At 49.1% G+C, this 23,767-nt stretch overlaps 1 protein-coding gene across 4 annotated transcripts in view; it reads left to right on the top strand.

Annotated features, from left to right (window-relative positions):
• The window catches only part of LOC119112131 (allantoicase), a 58,208-nt gene extending 36,547 nt beyond the window's left edge, over positions 1-21,661 (top strand). For 3 of the 4 annotated variants that reach the window (XM_037236165.1, XM_037236163.1, XM_037236164.1), the window contains 7 exons: positions 3,200-3,314; positions 6,087-6,188; positions 7,860-7,948; positions 10,210-10,401; positions 18,171-18,330; positions 19,411-19,625; positions 20,312-21,661. In XM_037236165.1, coding sequence (XP_037092060.1) covers positions 3,200-3,314; positions 6,087-6,188; positions 7,860-7,948; positions 10,210-10,401; positions 18,171-18,330; positions 19,411-19,625; positions 20,312-20,572 — 1,134 coding nt within the window. In that variant the 3' untranslated portion in view covers positions 20,573-21,661. The remainder of the gene's footprint in view (positions 1-3,199; positions 3,315-6,086; positions 6,189-7,859; positions 7,949-10,209; positions 10,402-18,170; positions 18,331-19,410; positions 19,626-20,311) is intronic. The other variant, XM_037236167.1, reaches the window with a different exon arrangement.
• The last annotated feature ends 2,106 nt before the right edge of the window (positions 21,662-23,767 follow it).

A 23,767-nucleotide genomic window follows, 5' to 3' on the forward strand; every position in this document is an offset into this window, starting at 1 on the left:
CCTACGCTCGAGATGATGTCCTGAGCGGATGAAAGAGGGTCCTCACTCACTCCCAGACGACTCCCATGTGTGTTCTTGATTCTCTGACCACATTTGATGCCTCTTCCATCATGAAATCATTCACTTCTTTAGGTCGATGAGTGGTCCAGCTGGAAGCCATGTTGTGGTTTAGTGTTAACTCTTTGTCGCTTTTAGCTGAAAACAGCCCGAACGGCAGCTGTCCTGCAGAGGCGCGTGACCGGGCCCGAGCGCACGATCCGCCCGGCACACGCAGCACGACCTCGATACACGTCCGTCGGTGGTCGAGGTCAGACAAAAACTTACGAAACAAATTCATCACTTTGTAAATTTAACACGGCTCGAAGGGGAGCCCAGGTGTTGTGACCAGGTGTTGTGACCAGGTGTTCAGCAGAGCAGCTATAGAGCGGGCCCAGGTGATGTGACCAGGTGTTCAGCAGAGCAGCTTTAGATGTGCTGACTTAACGGTGCTTGAAAGGCTTGGAATCAGATCGATAATGAGTCTTATGTTTAAATCAATGATAAGTCTCGTGTTGCTTTTTGTCGCGTTTTGTGTATGGAAAAAACGACGCATTCCAATAAAATTTAACAAGCCTGCAGCACGATTTTCTATGACGAATATTCCTTAAGGTACCGTTAGTGTTAAATAAAGTCATCGTATCGACATATAAATGATTTTTAAGTGATCTGTTCCGTTTCTGAAATTCTCCAGAGCTGGCCGTGTCTCTGGCGAGCCAATTTTTAAGCAATTGGAATCTTGAACAAGCTCTCGAATACCACGCCAGCCCTTCCGTTGGTAAACTCACATGAGATTGCATTCACGTATCATGACTCGTTTAGTGGCGCGCTCTAGGGCACCAGGCTCTTCATATTCACTTGGCTTTGACTTTCATCTCCTAATGACAGGATTCTCGATCGCCATCGTCTCGCTGCTTTCATGCATTGGAAGGTATCGTACTTATCGTATGTATGTCGACCAATGAACATTCATTTTCATCGTTCCGGCTCACAGCCGGCTTTGGCCGCAGACTGGTGCGGCGACGCCAGCAATGCCAACCATTGTCCCAGCTCGGCTCCTTCCCACCCAGTTTGAAAAGGGACCCCAACGTTATATACTATGCCTACGAAAAATTAAGGCAGAACGATGAGAAACTAACTATGAATATCAGAAACGACTAAAAATCCGAAGGCAGGATTAATACCTCCCTAACTTGACTGACCCACGGCGGAGTAGCTCCCCAATCAGTTTTACGGAAGTATGACCTCAACAGGAGCTACCCCATGTATAGCCATTTGGTGTATGCTGTTCGCTAGGACCGTGAGGGTCCTGCGGCACGCGTCGTCACCAACTTTTCTTCACCAGTTTTTGGTCTTCGTGTTTCGGATCTCGGGGCTAGAGCATGCTAGAAATATAAAAATGTGCTGACGATACATCAACGAGGGCGTGTCCTGCTGGGATCCTCCCACATAGTTCAAGTCTTAACAAATGAGGGAGAAGACAACTTTTACAAGAATGGGCAGTTCTCGGGCGCATTTGCGCAACAGCCAATTGAAACATAACCACTTGAATAGAGTTGTCCATGGTCTCAGTAGCTGATGTGTGCGGACAAATGTGTCGAGAGTTGTCCAAGCTATGCGGGCAGTTCGAGTTAGATGCATACCCATGTACATATGTGCATGTGTCTGGCACATACTCAAAATACGGCGAATGTAACCATCGCTGTGATACTCTGAGCGGTCACAACTGCAATATCTCATCCCATGCACTTTTGATTGAACGATGAAAGAGATCCATGGAATTTAAGCAGATACATCTCAAGCAGTCTTAACTTACGACCTTCGTTTGTTTTCTTTTGATCAACTCCTGCTGACCTCTGCCCCCCCCCCCCACCCCCCAAGAAAATCCATCTGCGCCCGTCTTCACAATACAAAAGGAATCTCTTTTCAATTACATACGACAGACGGTGCCTGCACCATATAGCTAGTTTCCGTGCCGAGCGATAGCGCTCACGCACCCAACCGCTCGAACAACAAAGCGGCCACCTGCGAAGGGCCAACGGAGATGGTGGTGACGGGGCCGTTTGACGAGCCTCCGACCGCTCTCCCCACACGAGGCGTACAGGCCACGCCAGTCCCTGCGCTGACACCGTCGCTCGCCGCTGGCGGAGCAGCCCTGCCCCGGAGCGCCGTACAGGCCACGCCAGTCCCTGCGGCGACACCGTCGCTCGCCGCTGGCGGAGCAGCCCTGCCCCCGGGCGTCGTGCGGGCCGCGTCAGGACGAATGCGGGCCGCAGGCAGATGCTGGCTGAATCACTAATTCGGTGCGGGAAAGTCGAGCCGGCAAGACAACACGATCCTCGATACCAGGTCGATGTCGTGAGAAGACCAGCACATTGCGCACTGTTGACTTGCAATGCCATGACAAAACAACGTGGAATCTGGGCAGCTCTGTCCGCTGGTTTGATAGTTAACGTTTTCGAGCCTTACAATGTTGCGGTATACCTGCAACCAGATAATTAGTTGTACAACATATTGGTGCGGGTGTTTATAAACAAATGTTGTATTACAGTACACCTTGACATGCATGTTCGTCTATATTGATATATTTATTCATGTGTAATATACCTTACCACTGCAACACTGATTCAAGGCATGGGGGCCAGTTTCAGCTCATATTTTCCGAAAAGATCCAAATTACTAACTTTTTTGTGTTGCGGAAAGTTATGTAAACGTACGGTCAGAAAGAAAAATATTGCCACGCTTTTCCTGGAAAGGAGGTATATTCCCACTGTGGTTGCAGAGATCGCGTAACGTCTCGGCGCTCGTTCGCGAGCCAGCCCGGGTAGTGAAATTAAACATCTCACTGCTGAAGCGAGGCATGCTTGGGATGCGGCTTCTCTTGCAACAGCTTTTTGGGACTCGGACTCGCTGTTGCGTTCAAATAAAAGGGGACGGCAAAATTGTTAACATTTTGTTCGTTAACATGGTGTAAGGCGGCGTGGTGAACCTTGCTCACCAATAATCATTTGTTTTGAGCAGTGAAGCGCCGTGCCATGGGTTACAATTCAATAATCCGGAGCTGATCCGTCTTTCACTGATCTGGGTCTCATCTAGGGCAAGAACGGGCCGAGATCAGGTCCCGAATGCTGGTGTACATGTTTGTGTCGTGTTTTTGCTCCAGACGACTGAGCCTGTCTTCAAAGACGGGCTTTTCACGAGCGAGGGGAAGTGGATGGACGGATGGGAGACGAGACGGAAGCGCATTCCAGGCCACGACTGGTGCATCATTAAGCTCGGTAAGACCGCACGGCGCGCACAAGGCACGTGTGAGCCGCTACATGGCAATCTCACAGAACACGTATTGGATACGTGTGAGCCGCTACATAGCAATCTCACAGAACACGTATTGGATGCGTGTGAGCCGCTACATAGCAATCTCACAGAACACGTATTGGATACGTGTGAGCCGCTACATAGCAATCTCACAGAACACGTATTGGATACGTGTGAGCCGCTACATAGCAATCTCACAGAACACGTATTGGATACGTGTGAGCCGCTACATAGCAATCTCACAGAACACGTATTGGATACGTGTGAGCCGCTACATAGCAATCTCACAGAACACGTATTGGATACGTGTGAGCCGCTACAGAGCAACCTCACAGTACACGCTGGGGATACGTGTGAGCAGCCACATAGCAATCTCACAGTACACGTATTGGATACGTGTGAGCCTTCACATAGCAATCTCACAGAACACGTATTGGATACGTGTGAGCCGCTACAGAGCAACCTCACAGTACACGCTGGGGATATGTGTGAGCAGCCACATAGCAATCTCACTGTACACGTATTGGATACGTGTGAGCCTTCACATAGCAATCTCACAGCACACGTATTGGATACGTGTGAGCCTTCACATAGCAATATCACAGAACACGTATTGGATACGTGTGAGCCGCTACATAGCAATATCACAGAGCACGTATTGGATACGTGTGAGCCGCTACAGAGCAACCTCACAGTACACGCTGGGGATACGTGTGAGCAGCCACATAGCAATCTCACAGTACACGTATTGGATACGTGTGAGCCGCTACGTAGCAATCTCACAGAACACGCTGGGGATACGCGTGAGCAGCTATACAGCAATCTCACAGTACACGTATTGGATACGTGGGAGCCGCTACGTAGCAATCTCACAGTACACGCTGAGGATACGTGTGAGCAGCTACATAGCAATCTCACAGTACACGCAGGGGATACGAGTGAGCCGCTACACAGCAATCTCACAGTACACGCAGGGGTATATCTTTCTAAAATCGGATAGGGTTGAGGCAGTTAAGTTACCGCAACCTACCCCGAAGTCCTTAATACTCCTCGCATTGTGGTCACTTTGTTTGACATATCTGATGTACAAATTAAAATGCATGAAAAATTGGGTCCGTTCATTAAGGAGAGACTTCCCCTTTGAGTTTGTTTTGGTAGCGATAATGAGGATGCATGATAATGATCATATTGATAGTTATGCGTAAGATGCTTAGCATGTCAGCATTTCATACGCCCCGTTTTATTGGCCCGGTATTCCATTTTTGGGCTCAGGCGCTGGGGCTCAAAGAAGCATGGCGGGATCAAATCATGACTGGAGGGGGGGGGGGGGGCGGTTAGGCCCCCAAAGTATACAAAGTGACGCACCTGATCACAAACATGTATCATTGTAGAGCGAGCTGAAGATGCTTCAAGGGAGGGGATTAAGGCTAAAATGCAAGGTGTGTTTGTTTAGGTCTATGCAGCATAAAATGCCTTTTTGAAAAGTGCCCAAATAGATGTACGTCCAACATCGATGAAAAAACCAAATCAAACTGATCACATCTGCATGTTTAGCCCGCAGTACATCACTTACTCGAGTGCTCGCACGACATATTACGGATCAAAACCGTCACAAGTTGTGCATTGGTTAGGACTAGAAATGCCGTTTTATGGAAGTTTTTGTCCAAAGTCCAATGAAATGCTAAGTGTGGACCACGGGTCGGTCAAAAAAGAGTCTAAAAAGTCTGGTTATCCAAAGAAGTGTGTCATAAGTTTCTATGTTTGCTTTCAACTTTAAATAAGCACTACCTTATACTTTTAATCCCAGTCAATACTCTTGCCGCTACATTCATCACTCGAATGGAATGAAAAGAAAAGAAATGATCGCGGGCAGGTACCTTACGTATAGTACAGGCTTTCGTGAAAACAAGCCTAACTCACAGTTCACACCGCTGTCCGCAAAGCGTGATCGTCACTGAGCTCGGTGAAGGCAGCTTAGTCGTCTGGTGAGCGGTGACGGTTCGTATCAAGGTAGGCCGTGAGCATCACGGGCTCTCCTGAAGACGTTAATATTGGTGTTCTTTCTATAAATACCCTCATGTGCAAAAACATTTGTCGCGTGTTTGAAATAGTAATATTTTTGGTGGGCTCCATAAACAACGTGCTTTTGTTCGAGAGTCAAATGATTTTGAACACGAGCAGCATTTAATAAGTCGAGATGCGTGCCACCTTGGGAGAATAAAAACTGATGTCGGCTGTCCAAAAGATTCCGAAGTTTTTTGCCCCTGTGCGTCCGAGTTCCTATGGGAGTTTAAAGTGTTTGGGATTTTCTCGCATATGGAATCCAATTAGTAACTATAGCGAGGACAGCAGCCACAAAAGTGTTTACCGAATGGGCTGATGCGGGTGAGAAATGGCGTATTTCCTCAGACGTTTTGTTTGATGTTATTAAAGTTCTGACGTGGTTCGTTGGACATTTAAAGTATATTGCATGGTGCAGTCCATGTGTGCGAAATCATTTGAATTATACCAATAGCTCAGAACTAACTAATTGTGCGATTAATGAACTTAATTGTTACCTTCATCCAGTAACATGGTTACAGCTGATGCAAGCTGAACCACAATGGATGAAGCCAAACAACGCCTAGTGCTCAAAATGTTCAAAAGCAAAGCTTCTCCACTATGTCTACTGGCGGAGTTCTCAGAGCATTGATCTTAATCGCCGGCCAGGCCCAGAACAGTCCGTCTGCCCGCAGCCATGCCAGCCGTCATTTACGGAGTGGACTTCGACACAGCTTTCTTCACCGGCAACTACGTGCCTCGGGTGTCCTTGCAAGCAGCCCTGCTCTCCAAGGAAGGTAACATAGTACTGCAGACCGGTGTTCTCCCGAGAGCTAACAGGCTAACAAGAGCACGCCGTGCTGACGAGGCCGTAGATTTGTCAGCTGAGTTCTGAATGCAGCAACGCTGCAAATTCCTGCCCGAAGTCGCAAATCGTGTGCTGCATGGAAGTGCGCAACGCCTTGTTTCGCGCGAATCTCCTGCTGGAAACCACTGCTGGTTTTTCTCTGCATGCACGTTGCGGTCTCGTGCAAGGCAGTGTGAACCGTTATGACTTGACAAGCAGACTTATAAGCGCCATCGGTTATGAAGATGCACTTGTGACTATGTCAGGAAAGAAAAGTTGGCAGTAGAAACTTAATATAAAACACAGGTGTGCCAAGCTACCTTTATATGCGATGTGTATTTAGTGAAAGCGCAAGTGATCAAGAAGACTACTGGAGCGCTTGATCGAAACAAAAAATTACACGTTATGCAGTAAGTGAAAAGTGTCGTTAACTTAAGTTAGTGCAAAAATCAAATTTTGATCAAGCACTTCAATATGGTCACGAAAAATCCGGCTTTGCACCGTGCCACAAATTGTTCACTTTCCGGCAATTCGGACAGCAGACTCGAGCACAAGCGTAGGTGGGACGGGGGACCCCCCCCCCCCCCCCACCTTTCCTCTGGAGGTGGCAGCGCCTCCTGGAAATAAAGGCCTCTGTACTGCCTGGCAGATTAAGATACCGGCATGTCTTCTGTAACATGAAAAACTGCTCCTCGAGGCATAAAACATGTCCTTAGGAAGGTCTTCCAGATATAAAACACGGTCCCTGTTGCGACGATGAGGGACCTCTAGACTGAAATGGACCCCTTTCTATGCCACTGGATTCGAGCCAAAGGTATTTCGGGATAGACTTCCCTCAGACCACTGAATTTCCGTAATACATGTGACTTTTTGGCTTTAACGCAATCACAAAAGACAAGTCGATCGCACAACTCTAAGTTTGTCATTCAATATTCACATATATATGAGTATGAATATTGGGTACGGTTCTTCATATGCAGTCAATATGCAGTATGCAGTATGCAGGTATGCAGGTATGCAGTATGCAGTATGCATATGCAGTATGCAGGTAAGCAATAAACCGATCTGTTCCGAAAACCTTCTTTTGTCACCATGTCGGTACCAGTCTGAAACTCATTGGCAAACTAAAATCGGCAAAACCAGTACTTTCGCCAGATGTGAATAAAACACAACTTTGAATGAAACACCTAGAGTGTATCCGGTGTTCTGGCACCGCCGGCGTAAAGGAGATTGCGCCACCGAAAACGTTTTCGAATGAAATAGTCAGAAAGCTTACGCCATATTTTTTGTCTCGGTGGCTTCCTTTTTCCGTAAGCTTTTTATGCTGTAATGGTTCAGCAAAAGTATGATGTGAGTATGACCCCTATACATGTGCTTGTCACTTCTGTTTTCGCAGGTTTTAATCCATAACGCTAAGACTAAGATGAAACACAACGGTTGCAATGTCTCAGTTATTCAGGACTTGATGGGGTCGAAAAGCTGTTTTTTTGTTTTTCGCATTTTCAGTTTACTTCAGCAGCTTAGCATGAGGGGGGCATTGGTATTAGATATATCGCTAACCTCAGAATGTGGGAACGCCGTTCGTTGCATTCGAAACTGATTTAAACTCTTTTCTTGACAGAGTTCGCGAAGTTTCCACCGCGGGCGACGGGGGCGGGAAAGGCAGCTGAAGACCATGAACTGAAGACAGTGAAGTCTCTCAAAACAGAGGTAGGTAGTGGAATGTCGTTCAGCTGGTCCAGCGGGGGGGGGGGGGGGGGGCGGTAGTCACGTGCAGCGGTGTGTGAACTCACGGAAGTACGATGGTGCTCTTTTTAGCCCCGAGCACACAGCGACACTTGATAACACACGGCAGTGGGCATGAACGGTAGGCTGTGCCTTCAGGGCCGGCCGGATGGCTCCTAATTCAAAAAACGAATCGCACTAAACACTGCTGGCATTATTCGCGCTGAAAACGCCCGTTTGAAACCGCCAGAGGCATTTGACTCGCGAGGCCCGAATCAGGCTTGTCCACATGAACGGTCTTGCAGGCTTGCAGGCTTCTGAAATAGGTAAATGTTCGTGCACTCGATAGTCGACCAACTGGTACTGAGAGACCCTGTTGCCATAATTTCCACCTAGTGTTTCCTCTCAAATTTCGTAAATCCAGCAAAAAGGTCGTTAAGATAAATGTCTGCTCAGTGCAAACAACTAACGTACCGTTCTCCTTGGAAGGTACTCCGCAATAGGCGAAGTATTATCATGCACCCTGCTAACGGTTTTCTATATCTGATATTTTGGGATGGGATGTGATATGGGATGGGATAAAGACCCAACCCAATAACATCTTGTATATAAAGTGAAAAACACGTCGTCACTCTACTTGATTTGTACAGGACACGTAATTGTAATTTGATTACGCGATTTGATGGCACATATCGCGCCATTCTATTACGTGATTTGAGGACACATATCGCATGTATCCTGTAAGGTAATAAAATGCAAAGCTTCGTGCTGTTGGTTTTGTTTTCAAACTATTCGGAAAACTGCTTTGTGTACCATTTTGTCTTTGGCAACCTCAGTTCGGGTAAAGAACATTTTAAAATGCCGAAGGAAAAACTCCAAGCAACGTGCCTACAAATTCAGGAAAAGGGACAGCGCCACGGGTGAAAGGTGCGAGGCTGAGGCTGAATGTATATAAAGGGCCTTCACGTACGATGATGTCTTCCCCAATCCACTCGGTAACCATTGCTGATCAGTTTTACTCGCTCGTTACCCACCCTATTGCGGTTTTCCAGGTGACGATTGAATATATGAATTGGTGACGATTTGTTCAGGAAAAGTTACACCTAAACTTACGTTTGTGCTTATTTATGCCAAAGTAATCCATACAAAGCTACTTATAAAATACTTCTTAGAAAATGATTTAATATGGCCACTCTTATCAACATATGCACGCAAGGTATTGTACAGCAATAGTTCAGACTACAGTTCTTTTTCATGTTATTTCAGTTCATGGGCCTGACCGGGTCCCCATTATGATTAGGTCCCATGATTAGGAACGTCCTTGCGATAACCGGGCCCGGTGATCGGCCCGATCCGGGCCTGGTTGGCGTCTGGTGAACCGCTGGCTACTGACGCTATTTAACAACAAGAACAAGACGGAACGCGACACAGACGACGAACGCTGCCGTGGGGCGCCAGTCACCGCAGGATCGTATCAGCGTTCAGGGGCCATGGCATAATCGGGATCTGCTAGTGATGAGAATAGGCAAACGTGGATATGGTGCAGCTCGCGGGATCTCTGGAGAGCTGAAGACAAATCGACGGAATGCTTCAACATTAGGGGCATTTGCAGTATTGTATGGGGTTCAACGTGGAAGTTAATCTAGTAGGCATCAATATGTTTTGGCTACGAGTGCGACCGCAGACCTAGCGGTGCCATAACACCAGCAAACCGATGATTTTGTAGCTCCGAAGGTCTCGCCCGGCCAGTCACGCTTTGTAAAAACAACACAATTTACACCGATCTAGCTCATAATAGATCATATTTTATTTCGTGGCAAAAAGCGTGGCATTCGCTTGTTAAGACGCAAGGATATGTTTCTTCAGATGACATGTTTCTTAAAAAGTGCTTTCAATAAACACAATGGGCGCGTCATACGTGCCCTCCAGCGGTGCTGACTATCTACCATGCCGTCTGTGCCTTGAGCTCTGGACGTTTGCCACGCCTATGAGTCACCAGCGTTACAGACTATCTGCCATGCCGTCTGTGCCTTGAGAGTTGGACGTTCGCCACGCCCATGAGTCACCAGCGCTGCAGAGTATCTACCATGCCGTCTGTGCCTTGAGAGTTGGACGTTCGCCACGCCCATGAGTCACCAGCGCTGCAGAGTATCTATCATACCGTCTGTGCCTTGAGAGTTGGACGTTCGCCACGCCCATGAGTCACCAGCGCTGCAGAGTATCTATCATACCGTCTGTGCCTTCAGCGCTGGACGCGTATCACGCCCATGAGTCGCCTGCGGCCGGGCTACAAGCCGTCGCGGCACAACTTCGTGCCGGTCAGCGACAGGAGCGTCTACAATGTGGTGCGACTGAACGCCTACCCGGACGGTGGCATCGCCCGGCTGAACGTGTTCGGCCACGCCTACCCCGACTGGAGCGCCGTCAAGCCGGGCGAGGTGAGCTCCCCCCCCCGCGCCGACCCGGTGTGACGTCACACACTACATTACCGCCCGGTCGTGACGCCATGTGTCAGTGGCCTGCCATTATGGGATCCCATACCTCCCAACATTTCATGCGTTTCCGTAGCCTGGAACCTATGCGTAATAGCAATAAATATATCCCAGTATGCTGATATTTTTTGTATGTTAAATACGTTTCCTTGCCGGCTGTGGCAGCGGCTTGATCGTGAGCAGAAACAGTATACTGCCTAAGCTACAGCCCAAACCTGATCTCTTTGCATGCTACATTCCAGCCACAAATACGCGTTGATTGGGTGCTTGCTGAGGAGCTTCTGTCTAATCTTGTTGAATGAATAATGTTGATCCATCTGCACAAGCCTTATACAAAACCGAAGCTACCCATCATTTCCTTCACACGATTCCATTCACATCTCACCGGGAATTTTCTCCTTTTTGTGGTTGATTTACTCCCGGAAGGTCCAGAAGGAAGGTGCGCGAAAAATTGTCTTGTTTTGGCGATTAAATCCAAAATGAGCTTAACGTTTGCAAGAAAACTCCACTGATAAACCTGCCTGGTCCCCGCTGATAACGTCACAAAGACTTAACAAAGTTTTCTCAACAAATCTTAAATAAGCACGCGATTAAGTGCGTTTAGCAAGCCGTTTGGCCGACGGCCGTCAGTTACATCCTTTGGCTTACATTTTCCATGATTGACCGCCACAGTGCATGGGACAATGCATCGGTTTTTCTGAGGACGCTCTTGTGATGGAATGTTTCAGTAATTCCGCACTTCGCGACGAAGAACAGTCTTCCACTGCAATGACAACAGGGAGTATCTGTTCTTCTGAGGTAGGGACATCGCTTAACCATTTTCTATGTTAATGCTGTATCATAGGATCAAGGTAGTGATGTTCGGTTCCTAGTTATCCTCCCCATCTATTCAATTTTCGAAAGCATAGTTCTCGCTGCTCGTTCACTGCCCTGCATTTTCCGCCATATCCAGGTGAACTAAGGAGCAAAGTCGCTCCGTGTAGAACCTATTGGCCCATTTTGAGAATGAAAGTGTTCTTTTTTCAAGGCCACATATACCCTAATCCCCTCTTCAGCTGGCAGCTGTGTTTTTTTTCTTGCTTTTTTGGTATCTTTAGTAGTTCATCATGATGATCTCTCAGTAATGTAATCAACCAGTCATATTCTCTTTTGTTGGTCTATTTCTTAGTCCAGACTTTAAGGCTATGCACCATGTTTCCTGCACAGTTTTAAATTAACCACGGTCATTCTGTGTTGTTCTGTGGGAGTATCCACTCATCGTAGCAGATATTATCATCTGTATCATCTGTATCATCTGCAGGAGTGTGCGGGACGTATCAGGACGTCATGTAATTTCGTCTCCCTTGTTATTTTTGGTTGCCCGCCCTTCAAGTTGTTGATCCGCCTGTAAGAAATCCTGCAATTCCCAGTGCGATTTACCAATCCTTGTGTTGTTAATGGGACCGCGCAGAGCGCATATTTTGCGACTGGGAAGTCGCTTGCCAGCAGGTGAAAATATGATGGCGGTTAAAAATGGTCGCGACGATCGTCACGATATCCGAGGATATCGTGACGATATCCTCTCCCCCCCCCCCCCCCCCCAGCTGCGGATTCGAACACGTTCCAGAGCGAGTAGAGAGAAAGTAGACATCTATGAACAGGGTGGGTCGGAAAGCCAAACCAGAAACCTCACGGAATGCTCGTAACTTATGCAGGGTATGGCTCTAAATCATGTGCAGCAAAACAAGAGTGGTTATTGAATGTACCTGAACTACTCCAGCTCGATCATCCGAGGTCGCCAGTTAAGCATCGTAAGGATAAATGGGGACACTTTATCTAGATACCGTGCAGCAACTCTACAAACGCCGATAACGGGCTGCTTGATGCTTCTTTTGACAGCTACTTTTTCACAAAGATTTGTGGGTGAATACCAACGCATGTGATGAGAGATGGGGACCAGAGCAACAGGGTAGACGCCCGCTGGTGCTGGGTAGTAGAGACACGAGCCAGTTCATAACCGCCAACGCGAAACGGCCACCTTTTCGCCAGAAGTCGGTGATTAGTTTCCGCTCATTTACATGGCTTCTGCAGTCCCGTCCAACGGCTGTTGGGCCGAGTTGTAATGTTTTCGGCGACGCTGAGCATTGCGGGAGCCTTAGCACGTTTGAGGTCTGCGGCCATGTGCCGCGTGCTTATAATGGCGGCAGCCGCCTCCCCGTCAGTAGGAGGTAGGTGGCTCCCCGGCCAGCTGGCGGCGTGCAGGCAAGGGCAGCCGCCTCCCCGTCAGTAGGAGGTAGGTGGCTCCCCGGCCAGCTGGCGGCGTGCAGGCAAGAGTGGCGCGGCGTGACAGGTGCTGGGACGCAGCACCTCCGGACCAATCATCGAGTCAGCTTGCTCCCATGTCATTTACAACAAATTGCTGTTCCGCGGAAGTATCCCCGCTGCTGCAAAGTGCTTCGCCTCTGTCCTGGTTACATCAAGGAATCATGCCGTGTACACCGTAACTCGGCGTTAATGCAGTCCAACGTTTCAAGCTTAACATGGACACGATCTGTCAACAACTTTGCTTAAAAGGGCTAACTCCATGATAATGACAGCGATCTGGGCAAGTAAAAACTTCTAAAGCCGAGAAATAGGAAGCGTCAGGACAGGTGGCCCATCAAGCGATCCCTTCAGTTTCGGCAGGATGGGAGCCGACTCATTTTCTCAGTTCGCTCGTTTCAGGTCGGGGAGCTCGGGGGATGCCCGCTCCCCGTCGGAAGAAGTGACAGGCTGGAGGGTCAACTGTTCCCCCACCGCAACGGTAGACCCAATGTCGGTGGAAATGAAACGAGGATAAGGATCGGGTAGCAGGCAGATAAGAGGGCGTCTCATCCCGCCCCGGACCAATCTCTTCTCGCATTCGATGCTAGCCAGTGCCTACTCTGTATCAGCAGGGGAGGCCGACACGTCGACCGCCAGGTGAAAAAAGCCCCCATGACAGCGCCGAAGCGATACAGTAAAGCACGGCGTCGTTAGCGCATTCCGCTCTATCCCTCTGGAGCCGCCAATTATTGTACCGAGGTCTGCATTTGACACCTGTTGGGAGGCTCATAGAAAACGGTGGTCCAGTTTCATACTACGGTCAATTACAAACACATTCAGAAACCACAAGCCGGAAGTTTCGGCTTCTTTTCTGGGGCGCTGCAGCTGGCGGTACCGGCCGACAGCCGCAGCGTTCGTATTGTAACGTCAGACCAATCAGGAGCAGGTGCAGCCGACCGCCATGATATTCGGGTGAGTGCCGTTCTTTTTTTGGTGTTGTACTTTTTTGCAGACTGCAGCGTTCTCTTTTCATAACATTGACTTCTCATCTAGAAATAAGAAAAACAAAGATCCGTTGGCGACGGATGCCGCACAACCCGAAAGTGCTCACACTTACGTTCGCGACACGCAATCAGCAGCGAAATCTTACAAACAGCTAAACAGCCAATCACCTTCCGCGGATTGTATCATACGTGCCGTATCATCACACTTACAAATGTACCAGCGGTCATGCTTTTGGCCATAAGCAGAAAACGGCCTGCAATATAACGGCAATCCTATGACGTTTCTATGACGACATCAATGCCACGGTGACTGAGGTGGTCTCTCAATAAACCTTTTTGCACTTTCGCAGGCGTTTAACTCAGGAACCAGAGGGCTTTGGGCCTTAAAAGGAGCATGGCCATGAATTGCATGAAAAGGTCCTCAAGTTGGCTATTTCAGTTCAAAATCCCATGTAAAGGTGGAACGTTTTTTTTTTTAAATTGGGGGGAGGGGGATCACTGAGGCTGTTCTGACTTCGTAGGGCGGCAATGGTGAAAATAACGTTTGTAGAGTGAGTATGTTTGAAGCAGTTAGCCTCCGCCCTTGACTTGTAAAGACGCAAGCAGTGATTGCTGGGCTTTTTCCTTATTTCTGCCCATTGTGCACCGCCATGAAATCTCGTCTGTCCTGGATTACCTATTAAAGTAAATTAAATGTGCACTTTTCTTTGCAGAGCCGCGACTTCTCGTCCTGGACGTTTAATTACATCCTTCAGCCGATTTTCCCCAGAAATATGGACGAAATGTATCTTAACGTTGGTTGCATGATGCTGTCTAAAGAATGACAATTTTTTTTGCTGCGTCAGGCTATACGGGCTTCCCTGTGGCGTTTTGCGTTGCCATTCTCGTTAACCATCCTTACACCGAGCTTCGAACATTCTATAAACTGCGTTAGCCAGAGGGAAAATGTATTTGACACAACATATATCAGTAATGAGCTTAAGGCAAGCGTAAAGAGCTACTCACGTACCTAAATTAGCCCATTGATGCATTTTAGTTCAGCGCTTCAGCGAATTTCCGGCAGCTCAGGAACGTCGTAAATTGTGCGTGTGTTACCCCCTCAAGCTGTTGGAGCTGCCAAATAAATTCCACTTTAATTGGCATTGGTGACATAGAGTGGGTCGTATTCGCGTAAGGTGCCAAGAACGATGAGTTCTAGATTTTCTGTCCAAAATACCAGGAATCGGGCACTACCATTGGATTATTGTGATTTGTAGTCTCACATTCGCAAGCAGCAAGTAAGTGACTCCCCATCCTTTCCCCTCAGTCGCCAGATTTGAATAGGAGCGAACGAAGGAAAGCTCCTTAGGTTTTGTTAGCGTTCGTGTTTTGCTATTGGCCAGGGATAAGACAGTGGATTCGGGGCGTGGAGTGCACGCACGTTCTGCGTGGGTAAGTCTGTATCTGAGTCGGTCAAAAACTTTTCACTTTGAAAGGGGGAATATTACATAGGTTGTCCAAAAGCCAAACATATTCGAAACCACATTCGAAAGAAAAACGATGAAGAAACACGACCCTGGTCGTTTGAAGGGAAGACAGTGTGACAGACGGGCGTTATTTCTCCGGATAAGCATTGCTTTAGGCACAAAATAAACTCAATTGACATGCGGGAATATACTTTGAACCACCAGAAAAAGATGCAGTGATGCCAAGTATGCTGAGAATAAATGACTACGTTGGAATTCAATCACCAATCATACACATGCATCAAACATAACATAAACTTCTGACAGCTTAATCTGTTGAAGAAAATTGTTTCAAGGAAAAAGTAAAACCGATATGCACACACAATTTGCGGAAAATGTTACACACGATAGGGACACATTAAATGGAGCACGGGAGGCAACTGATACTAAGATACATCAGCATATCTTTTCCACACATTTACCATGCTTTGAAGCTCGTCCTAAATTGTCATCACAAAAGTGCACCAAAGAGCTGATTTCCCTTGCATATTTGTGTGTTGAACACCGGAGATCACGGACGCCTCCAGCGGAAGTCTGAAGTAAGCTTGTCGTGAACGAAGCGTGATAACATTTCCTCTTTTGTTCGCTACCCGCTTGGAGCCCGGAGATCTAATCTAACGCGACCCGACTTCTCGTCGCAGTTCTTTTCCGGGCTAAAACTAGGACTCAGTCCGGTGCAACGCAAGGCCAATGACGACTGACGCTCTTCGTTCAAGGAGCGACAGTGGGATTGGTTATGAGCGTGTCCCGTTTTTGGGCGGCCGCGCAAGAGCGCGTCGGCGCGCTGGTGAAAGATGATCATCGTCGGCTCTGAGCTTGAGCGAGGTCCCGCTGACGCGCCAAATTAGTGGACCAGTCAGTCTCGTGTTCAAGCGCGTCTGTAGAGGGTTGGCCGACCGTCTGCCATCTTACATCACTCTCTGTAAACTGGCCGTTTTCATAACGTCGTGGCCCAGCCACAAACACCTCATGCTGCAAGGTGTCTCCAGGTTAATCTGGGTTAATTAAACTGAAGAGAAACGTGCTTACGAAGGAAGCTAGAAAGGCATTCCGTGGTCAAGTCAAGTCAAATCGACTTGAACGGAATACTTCACATTTGAAGATATTAAGGCAGGCATTAGATGTGATGAAATGAGCTCACTTGTAGCTATTAATATGCCTTTAAGTAGAAAAACGGTCATTATATGGTTGCGTATTGTAACGTTTGTATGATATTAGAGGTGCTGCCAAATTAGCCACGCAAAATTAGCGCCCCAGCAGTCCTGTGTGTGCATCAACTCGCCGGCAAATGGACGTGGCGCCGCTGGACATGTTTGCTGAAGGGAATATCGTTATGGGCCCGTGTTTTGACTATTTCTCGTGGTGCTTTTGCATATTTGTGCGTGAGTTTAAGTAGTTCATTTATATACACACACCCTGTTAGGTCGCTACTCATAAATTTTCGATTACAAGTCCAGTTGCTGCAGCATACCCATGTCTAGCTTCTTGTATCATGTAGCATGAAGCGGGATTCCGTGTTTGAATCTTACACTACCGGCGCAGAGATTGGAACATCCTCGGATAGCAAGACGAAGTAAAAATTCGATGGCAAGGATCGCCATCAGTTATGTTGTTCGTCAAAGTTTCAATACATCGCTTTTTGTCGTCAGGGCAAGAGTTCAATGGCTCAAAGTTAAAAATTAGCACAACTCAACACGATTTCTGAGTGCGTTGACAGAACGGTTCGAAGTTTCTGTCTCTGCCGTCATTTCTAAATGTTGTCGTGCTTTGTGTGGAACATCTGACGTGGGTTCAACCATTTGTAGGCTGCACTGCAGACTACAGCAACATTTGGCTAGGTCTGACCGTATAGGTAATGCTCTTTCTTAGCTAGACCTGTCGTCCATCTGAGACCATTTATTGGTGTGTGACGCTTAATTTAACATTAAAAGTTGTCCGTATTAGGGTATTGCAGTAATCTCTCGATCTTATACTTCTAGACTCGCTTCATTTTTGCCAAAAAGCTGGCATCGGATGCCATGGGTTCTGCATATCCTTCGTGAATTATAACGCATCCATTTCACACTGAGTCAAAAAGATATTTCGTCGCTTGGTTTTTATGTTTTTCAAGCTGTCCTGTGTACACCCAGAGAGGTCGTGTTGAACTGTGTTAACTTTACACATTGTACCATTGCTCTCTTGTGGGGTACCGGTAGTGTAGTGGTTAATGCATTTCGGTCAACCACTGCCCGTCTGGGAAACCAGAGGTACAGGGTTCGATTCCCCGCGGTACCCGCCCTTCCTGCCAGGGTGAGAGGCAGGCGACGCCGTATAGCCTCAGAAGCTGAGTGCGTCGTAAAGCCCCAATGACATAACATTACCATTGTTCTCTTGTGCTGCTGATGATGATGATGCTGATGATGTTACACAAGATATCGAAACGTTGACGAATTATATATATATATATATATATATATATATATATATATAGTACGGGTGAATATTGATAACTCTAACTATTGAATGCTGAATGTATGTATATCCGTCACCTCGCCGCCGTGCAGTTGCGAAATGTGGGAAGTGACAGGGCGGCATGATGGGAGGACGGAGCGACCGACTCAGCTTCCATGACGGCGGGGCCCTCTGAACTACCGCGTACGTCACCAGACATCGTGCCCGGCCAGCCCCCGAGGGAGTGGAAACTTGCGAGCCTTCGCTGTAGCAGGCTGAGATGGGCAAGCTGGTTATTGTTAATGGGATTTTACGGGTCGACCAGCTCGTAATTCTGTCCTGCCGTGATAATCCCTGGCCGTCGGCGTGTTAGAAAAACTTTCGCCATCAGCATGGGCCTGCATCACGAGCGTCCTCATCACTGACGTCGCAGCCGGCCATCGGTTTGCGATCTCCGGCGCTCTCACCGGCAGCAGTCGTCTGCCTGTGGCAGGTCGTCGACCTCATCCTGGCCAAGACCGGCGGCGTGTGCGTGGCGCACTCGAACGCCCACTACGGCCACCCGCGGAACCTTATCGCACCCGGCCGCGGCGCCAACATGGGCGACGGCTGGGAGACGGCGCGCCGTCTGGATCGGCCCGCCATCCTCGAAGGTCAGTGGCCGGGGTGCTGTCCGACTGGGCTGCGGTCCTCGAGGGCAGGCCGCCGAGGTCAGGGCCTGGGTCGACTCGCCATCCTCGAGGGTGACCAGCCGGGGTGCCGTCCGACTGGGCTGCGGTCCTCGAGGGCAGGCCGCCGAGGTCAGGGCCTGGGTCGACTCGCCATCCTCGAGGGTGACCAGCCGGGGTGCTGTCCGACTGGGCTGCGGTCCTCGAGGGCAGGCCGCCGAGGTCAGGGCCTGGGCCGACTCGCTCTATTGGACATGTGAGATTGTGCTCGGAAAGAACTTTGGTGCGTACTGGGACCTTCATTGGAGAAGTATTGAATGAAAATAAGTACTTTTGGTTTATTTTGTTCAATTTATCTAAACCTCCAGGAACTTTGAACACAGGTGCTCCCAGGAACGACGCCACGACTTTTGAGGGAGGGGGGGGGGGGGGTGCGAGGGCAAGGATTTTCCAGGGGTCTCCTCACAGAGTGGCGTCCTGGACAGTGTCGTATTCAAGGGAGAGCTGCACGGAGGACATGTGCCCCATTGTCAAATGTTTATGAGTGCCATATGCAAGTTAAAAATATCGACGATTGAAAATCCGGTATTGGGCCTTCTGATTATCTGCATGGTTATCTGATTCTCTGATAACGTATTGATAGGAGGCTTCCCATTCACGGAAGGGGTCTCTAAATCTAACCAAGTGACCTAGTTATCCAAAATAAGGCATCCTGATCCGGAACCTCGGCCATTTGGTGCATGAAAGTGCCTTATGATCCAGGAATGGGGCCTCCTGAACATACCGGGTGCCTCCTTAGCCCGAGCAGGAACCTCCCAGTTCGTAACGGAATCTTCCGAGCTAGCAAATATGCCCCTTTAGTGTAACGTTGGGCCTACTGATTTTGAGCTTGGGATGTCATGATGTTCGACGCGTTCAAACGCTTGCTAAGCCACTGTTGTATCACCTTGCATAAAACAGCTTTTGTTTTCATCGATTTCCTGTGTTTGGTTTGTTTGTCGAGCTGGCAATGTTGCGTGGTGCGCTGCGCAGGCACCCATCTGACGCCACTGTGTTTCTGTGCAGCCGACGCTCGCGGCGTGCTGCGGGTGCCCGGTCAGGAGTGGGCCATCTTCCGTCTGGGCCATCGCGGCAGCATCATGGAGATCGAGATAGATACGTGCCACTTCAAGGGCAACTTTCCGGACGCCGTGAAGGTGGACGCCTGCGATGTGGAGCGCTACACCGAGGACCACCTGGATACATACTACAACTGGACACCGATACTGCATCCACAGAAGGTTCTCTAATGCATACTGGTTTCGAGGGACCTGCATGGGTCGCCCTGGGTTTAGAGCATTTACCGGGCAGACCTCATTCGGCATACCCAGAGATCGGCGCCCGTGGCGGGCTGATCAGTTCTTTCACTCGTTTTTATCCTGCATTTTTTGTCGGACAGAAGTGCAGAGTTTGTGCGTGCTAAACCCCGTGAAGACACCGTCCAGGACCAGACTGAAGCTCTGGCTGGTCACCTGCTGACTTTCCGCGTCAGTACAACCAAACAAGACGAGCTCTCTGCCCCTAAAGTCCGACCGTCCACTGGCCGGTGTGGCATGCCCGGGCTTTCGCTGCCTGCCGGCATTCCCGCGGTGCTTCGCAGCAAGGCACTGCCGCGTGGCCGGAGTGGAGAGCACGCAAGAACCCAGGCCAGGCTGGGTGGGGAACCAGGAAAGTGTGTACGTGCGGTGCCAGATATAAATCACTTGGAGCAAAATGGCGTGCTCGGTCAGCTGTGAGCGACATTGTGCGAGGTTTGATTCGCGGTTTGGGTCTTCCGCCCTCCCTGCAAGGGTGAGCAACGGGCCACACCATGCAGTCTCAGCTGCTGAGTGCGTCGTAAAGCTACGGCATTAATCATGTCGGCTGGTGACGATACTGTTCGCCCTGAACGACACAGGCTGACACTGCTGTCCGCATCGCCCAACAGATGCAGCCGCACCACCAGCACCTCTTCCAGGGTGACGACATCCTGCCGCACGCACCCATGACGTACGTACGCATCACCATGTCTCCCGACGGTGGCATCAGCCGCGTGCGCATCAACGGCACGCTTCAGTTCGACCGGTTCCAGACGTGGACGCACGGCATCGAGTCTGTCACGCAGAGCCTGAGCGGCAACGGTGGCGACGGTGACAAGGCGAGGAACGGAGCCATCGAGCCGCCCGCCGCCGCACAGCCCGGGGCGTAACCGTCGCTTCACCGCCCCACCCCGACTTGGCGACCCGGTGCTCCTGCGGATGAACGTCACGGCTGGTAGGCGGAAACAGCGCACAGTGTCGGCAAACAGCCGGGCCGTCACGTGCTCGCGCGCATAAGTAACGAAACTGGAGCATCAACGCGCGGCAGGACAATGTTACGTCCAGGGACCGAGTCTGCACTTTGTAAAATTAATCGCGGGATGGCAAGGGCACGTCGTATTTTTGCTGTTTTTGGTATTCTTCAACGACGTGATTATTTAAGTGCGAGATGACTTCGCGTGAATATGAGGCACAGATGAAGGTGGAGGGCACACTGAATAGGCACAAAGCCGCAGCTATGGGCACGCAGTTCCGCGTCCATACGGGCGTATGATCGTGTCTAAAATGGGCGGGCCTTGTATCAGAGGTAGGCCTTTTCTCTCGTCATCGTACGCACGGACACACGGAACGTGAGGGGACCATGGCCGACCCGACCAGCCCGGCTCAACCCGTTTCCACGCCGTGCATGTTCGAACAATTCGGTTATGACATGATTGATCGCCAAACAAAAGAGTCGGCGTAGAGCTGCGTCCGAAGCGGAGAGTCACGGGAGGACTGACGTTGTCGGTCTGCGACTGAGCAACCACAAAACCGGCAGGCGTACAGATAACGGTCACAATGCGGACTCGAGAATGGGCGCAGGATTCGGCTTCCATGACTCAGCCGTCACGCTGCCGGACTGTCAGATCGGCCGTCACGCTGCCGGACTGTCAGATCGGCCGTCACGCCGCCGAACTGTCAGATCGGCCGTCACGCTGCCGAACTGTCAGATCGGCCGTCACGAAGCCGGGCCGTGAGACAAATGATCACGCATTAATTCGCACAGCGCGACATGGTATCCTGGTCACAAACGATGAACTGTGGTTTGGTTGGATGCAGTGTCGGAAAGCCGTCTTGGTATCCTTGGTAGCAGTGATGTCAAAAAATGGTGATGATGATGCTCACATACTCCGAGGGTGATTTCTCTCCTGACCATGTGATCGGTCAACGTTCACGACGAGACTGTGGCATTGCATTCTAATACACATTTTGGAGATGAAGGCGTTTTTTTCTTTCCGACATGGTCACAACAATTGGGCGTTGTGCCCGCGTCCGGTTGCGGAATATTGACCGCATTACCTTTCGCCATCAACCCATGTTATTCGCTAATGATTGGCCAGCAACACGGGATGCGGGAATTACCCGTTGTCTTACGGCCGACTCACCCGCGTCCAAGTACTGTTCGCGGGGAACCCTTCTCCACATCGGTCCACAGGGATCTTGCTTGTGTATTAGCTACTACCACCAAGATCTGCACCAATGCACAATTTGTATTTGATAAGTGACCAAGATTGTGCTAGGCAGTATATTCTTAAAGTATAATGTTGACCTTGGACATTTTAGATCAGTAACCTATTCTGACCTTTAAAAAGTTCCTGGAAGGCGTATCATGCGGCTCATTGTAATCAATAAATCTAAAACGGGCACCAGAAAGTATCCATACTGCAAGATCCGGAGTAACCAAGCGGCTGTTCTTTGGCTATTGTCTGATCTCCATTCTTGACCCTAGGCTAATTGAATTTGTTCATTCAATTGTTGTATTGCCTAAGAAAGTATCTCGGAGATGTATGGCCTTGTCTAACACTTTTAACGTTGTTGCATCAGATTGAACGATTCCCTAGAAATTGACATTTCTGAATCTATAGCCTCACTTTGACCTGCCGGAAGTACAACCAGGGTACTACAGGGTACAACCAAATTCCAAGGGGTGCAACCAAGGGGTAAATTGACCCCCACTCGAGCGCGTGTTAAGGGACAACAGAGCAACGTGAGATAAGAGCACAGACGGAACTGAACTCAAAACAGCTTCGATCACTGTCAATTACTTAACCAAATACTCTAATCCGAGTGATTTCATAGGAAGTCAGTCATATACCGACTTTTCTTTCTTTCGAAGAATGTGAAAATGTCATTCAGTTTTCTAGGCTGGGGCTGGGACACGACAGGTGTTTCCGTACTCAAGTTCCCAAATGGGCAATCGGCGGACGCGCGGCTACGACATTATAACACGGCATATCAGAGGAAAGCAAAATGTCTTTTGAAGCTCTAAACATGCGGTGAACAGCTTAAATGCCAAAATTTTAGTGGTTTTCGCACTCGCATGACTCTTGGGATGTTCCGCTACAACTCAAATCCACCTTAATCCCTATGTTTTCAGAAGCCTGGTGCTGTTGACCTGAGCGTTTTGGTGACTGCATAACCAATACTGTCAACGTAGCTGCACGGAGGGGCTAGGGGAGCAAACGTGTGCGACAGTGCGAGCGTTACGCATGCTCACCATTTCGTGCAAGGAATGCGTCTCTAGCAGCTAACTGCACACCAGTCAGCACTGGTGTGCAGCAAACAAACCTTGAATCTAGCACGCCAGCGACGGCTGTGCCGCGTCTGTCGATCGATAAGTCTGTTACGTGAGGTCTGTCATATATCTTAGACTGTACTTTGGATGCCGACATTGGGTGCATGTCTATTGAAAAACCAGAATATGGGGAGGAAATAAAACTAGGAAAGAAAAGCGCGTTGTTTTTTTAACCAGCTGCCGTAAGTGAAAGGATAAGATATATACAAAGCCAATGTCGACCACAAGGAGTGCTGATTAGCGGTGGTGTGATGTTTGCCTCGTGTGACAAGAATTCAGATAGGTACAGCTCTGGTATCCACCGTCATGCTTCGGCATTGGTCTTGGCCACGGGCCAGATGGCCCATGGGCCGGGGCGAAGCCACGCGGAGCTGCACTGCTTCAAAATCAACCGACGCATGGCAGACCAATACAGAGAATCTAACGTAAAGCCCTCTAGCTGACAACAAATCTAAAGGTTCTTCATTAACCGGAACCACGAACCATGGGCCATGAACTCATGCATGCATTCATACATCTATGTATTCATTCATTCATGTCTTCATCCATTCATATTAACATTCATTTATCTTTATATTCAATCATTCATTCATGAAGTTTTTACGCAGTCACCAAAAGTTAAATAAATGCAACCAGCCACTTCGGCAGCCGACACCCACAGCTTTCGCCAATGCATTAGAAAGTATGTCTTCCATGATAATTAACAGGGAAAGTTTCACTGTCGCATGATGTTGCTCTCACTCGCAAATCC

This window comes from Pollicipes pollicipes, unplaced genomic scaffold (assembly GCF_011947565.3).
Source record: "Pollicipes pollicipes isolate AB1234 unplaced genomic scaffold, Ppol_2.1 Scaffold_7261;HRSCAF=8764_pilon_pilon_pilon, whole genome shotgun sequence".
NCBI classification, from domain to species: Eukaryota; Metazoa; Arthropoda; class Thecostraca; order Pollicipedomorpha; family Pollicipedidae; genus Pollicipes; species Pollicipes pollicipes.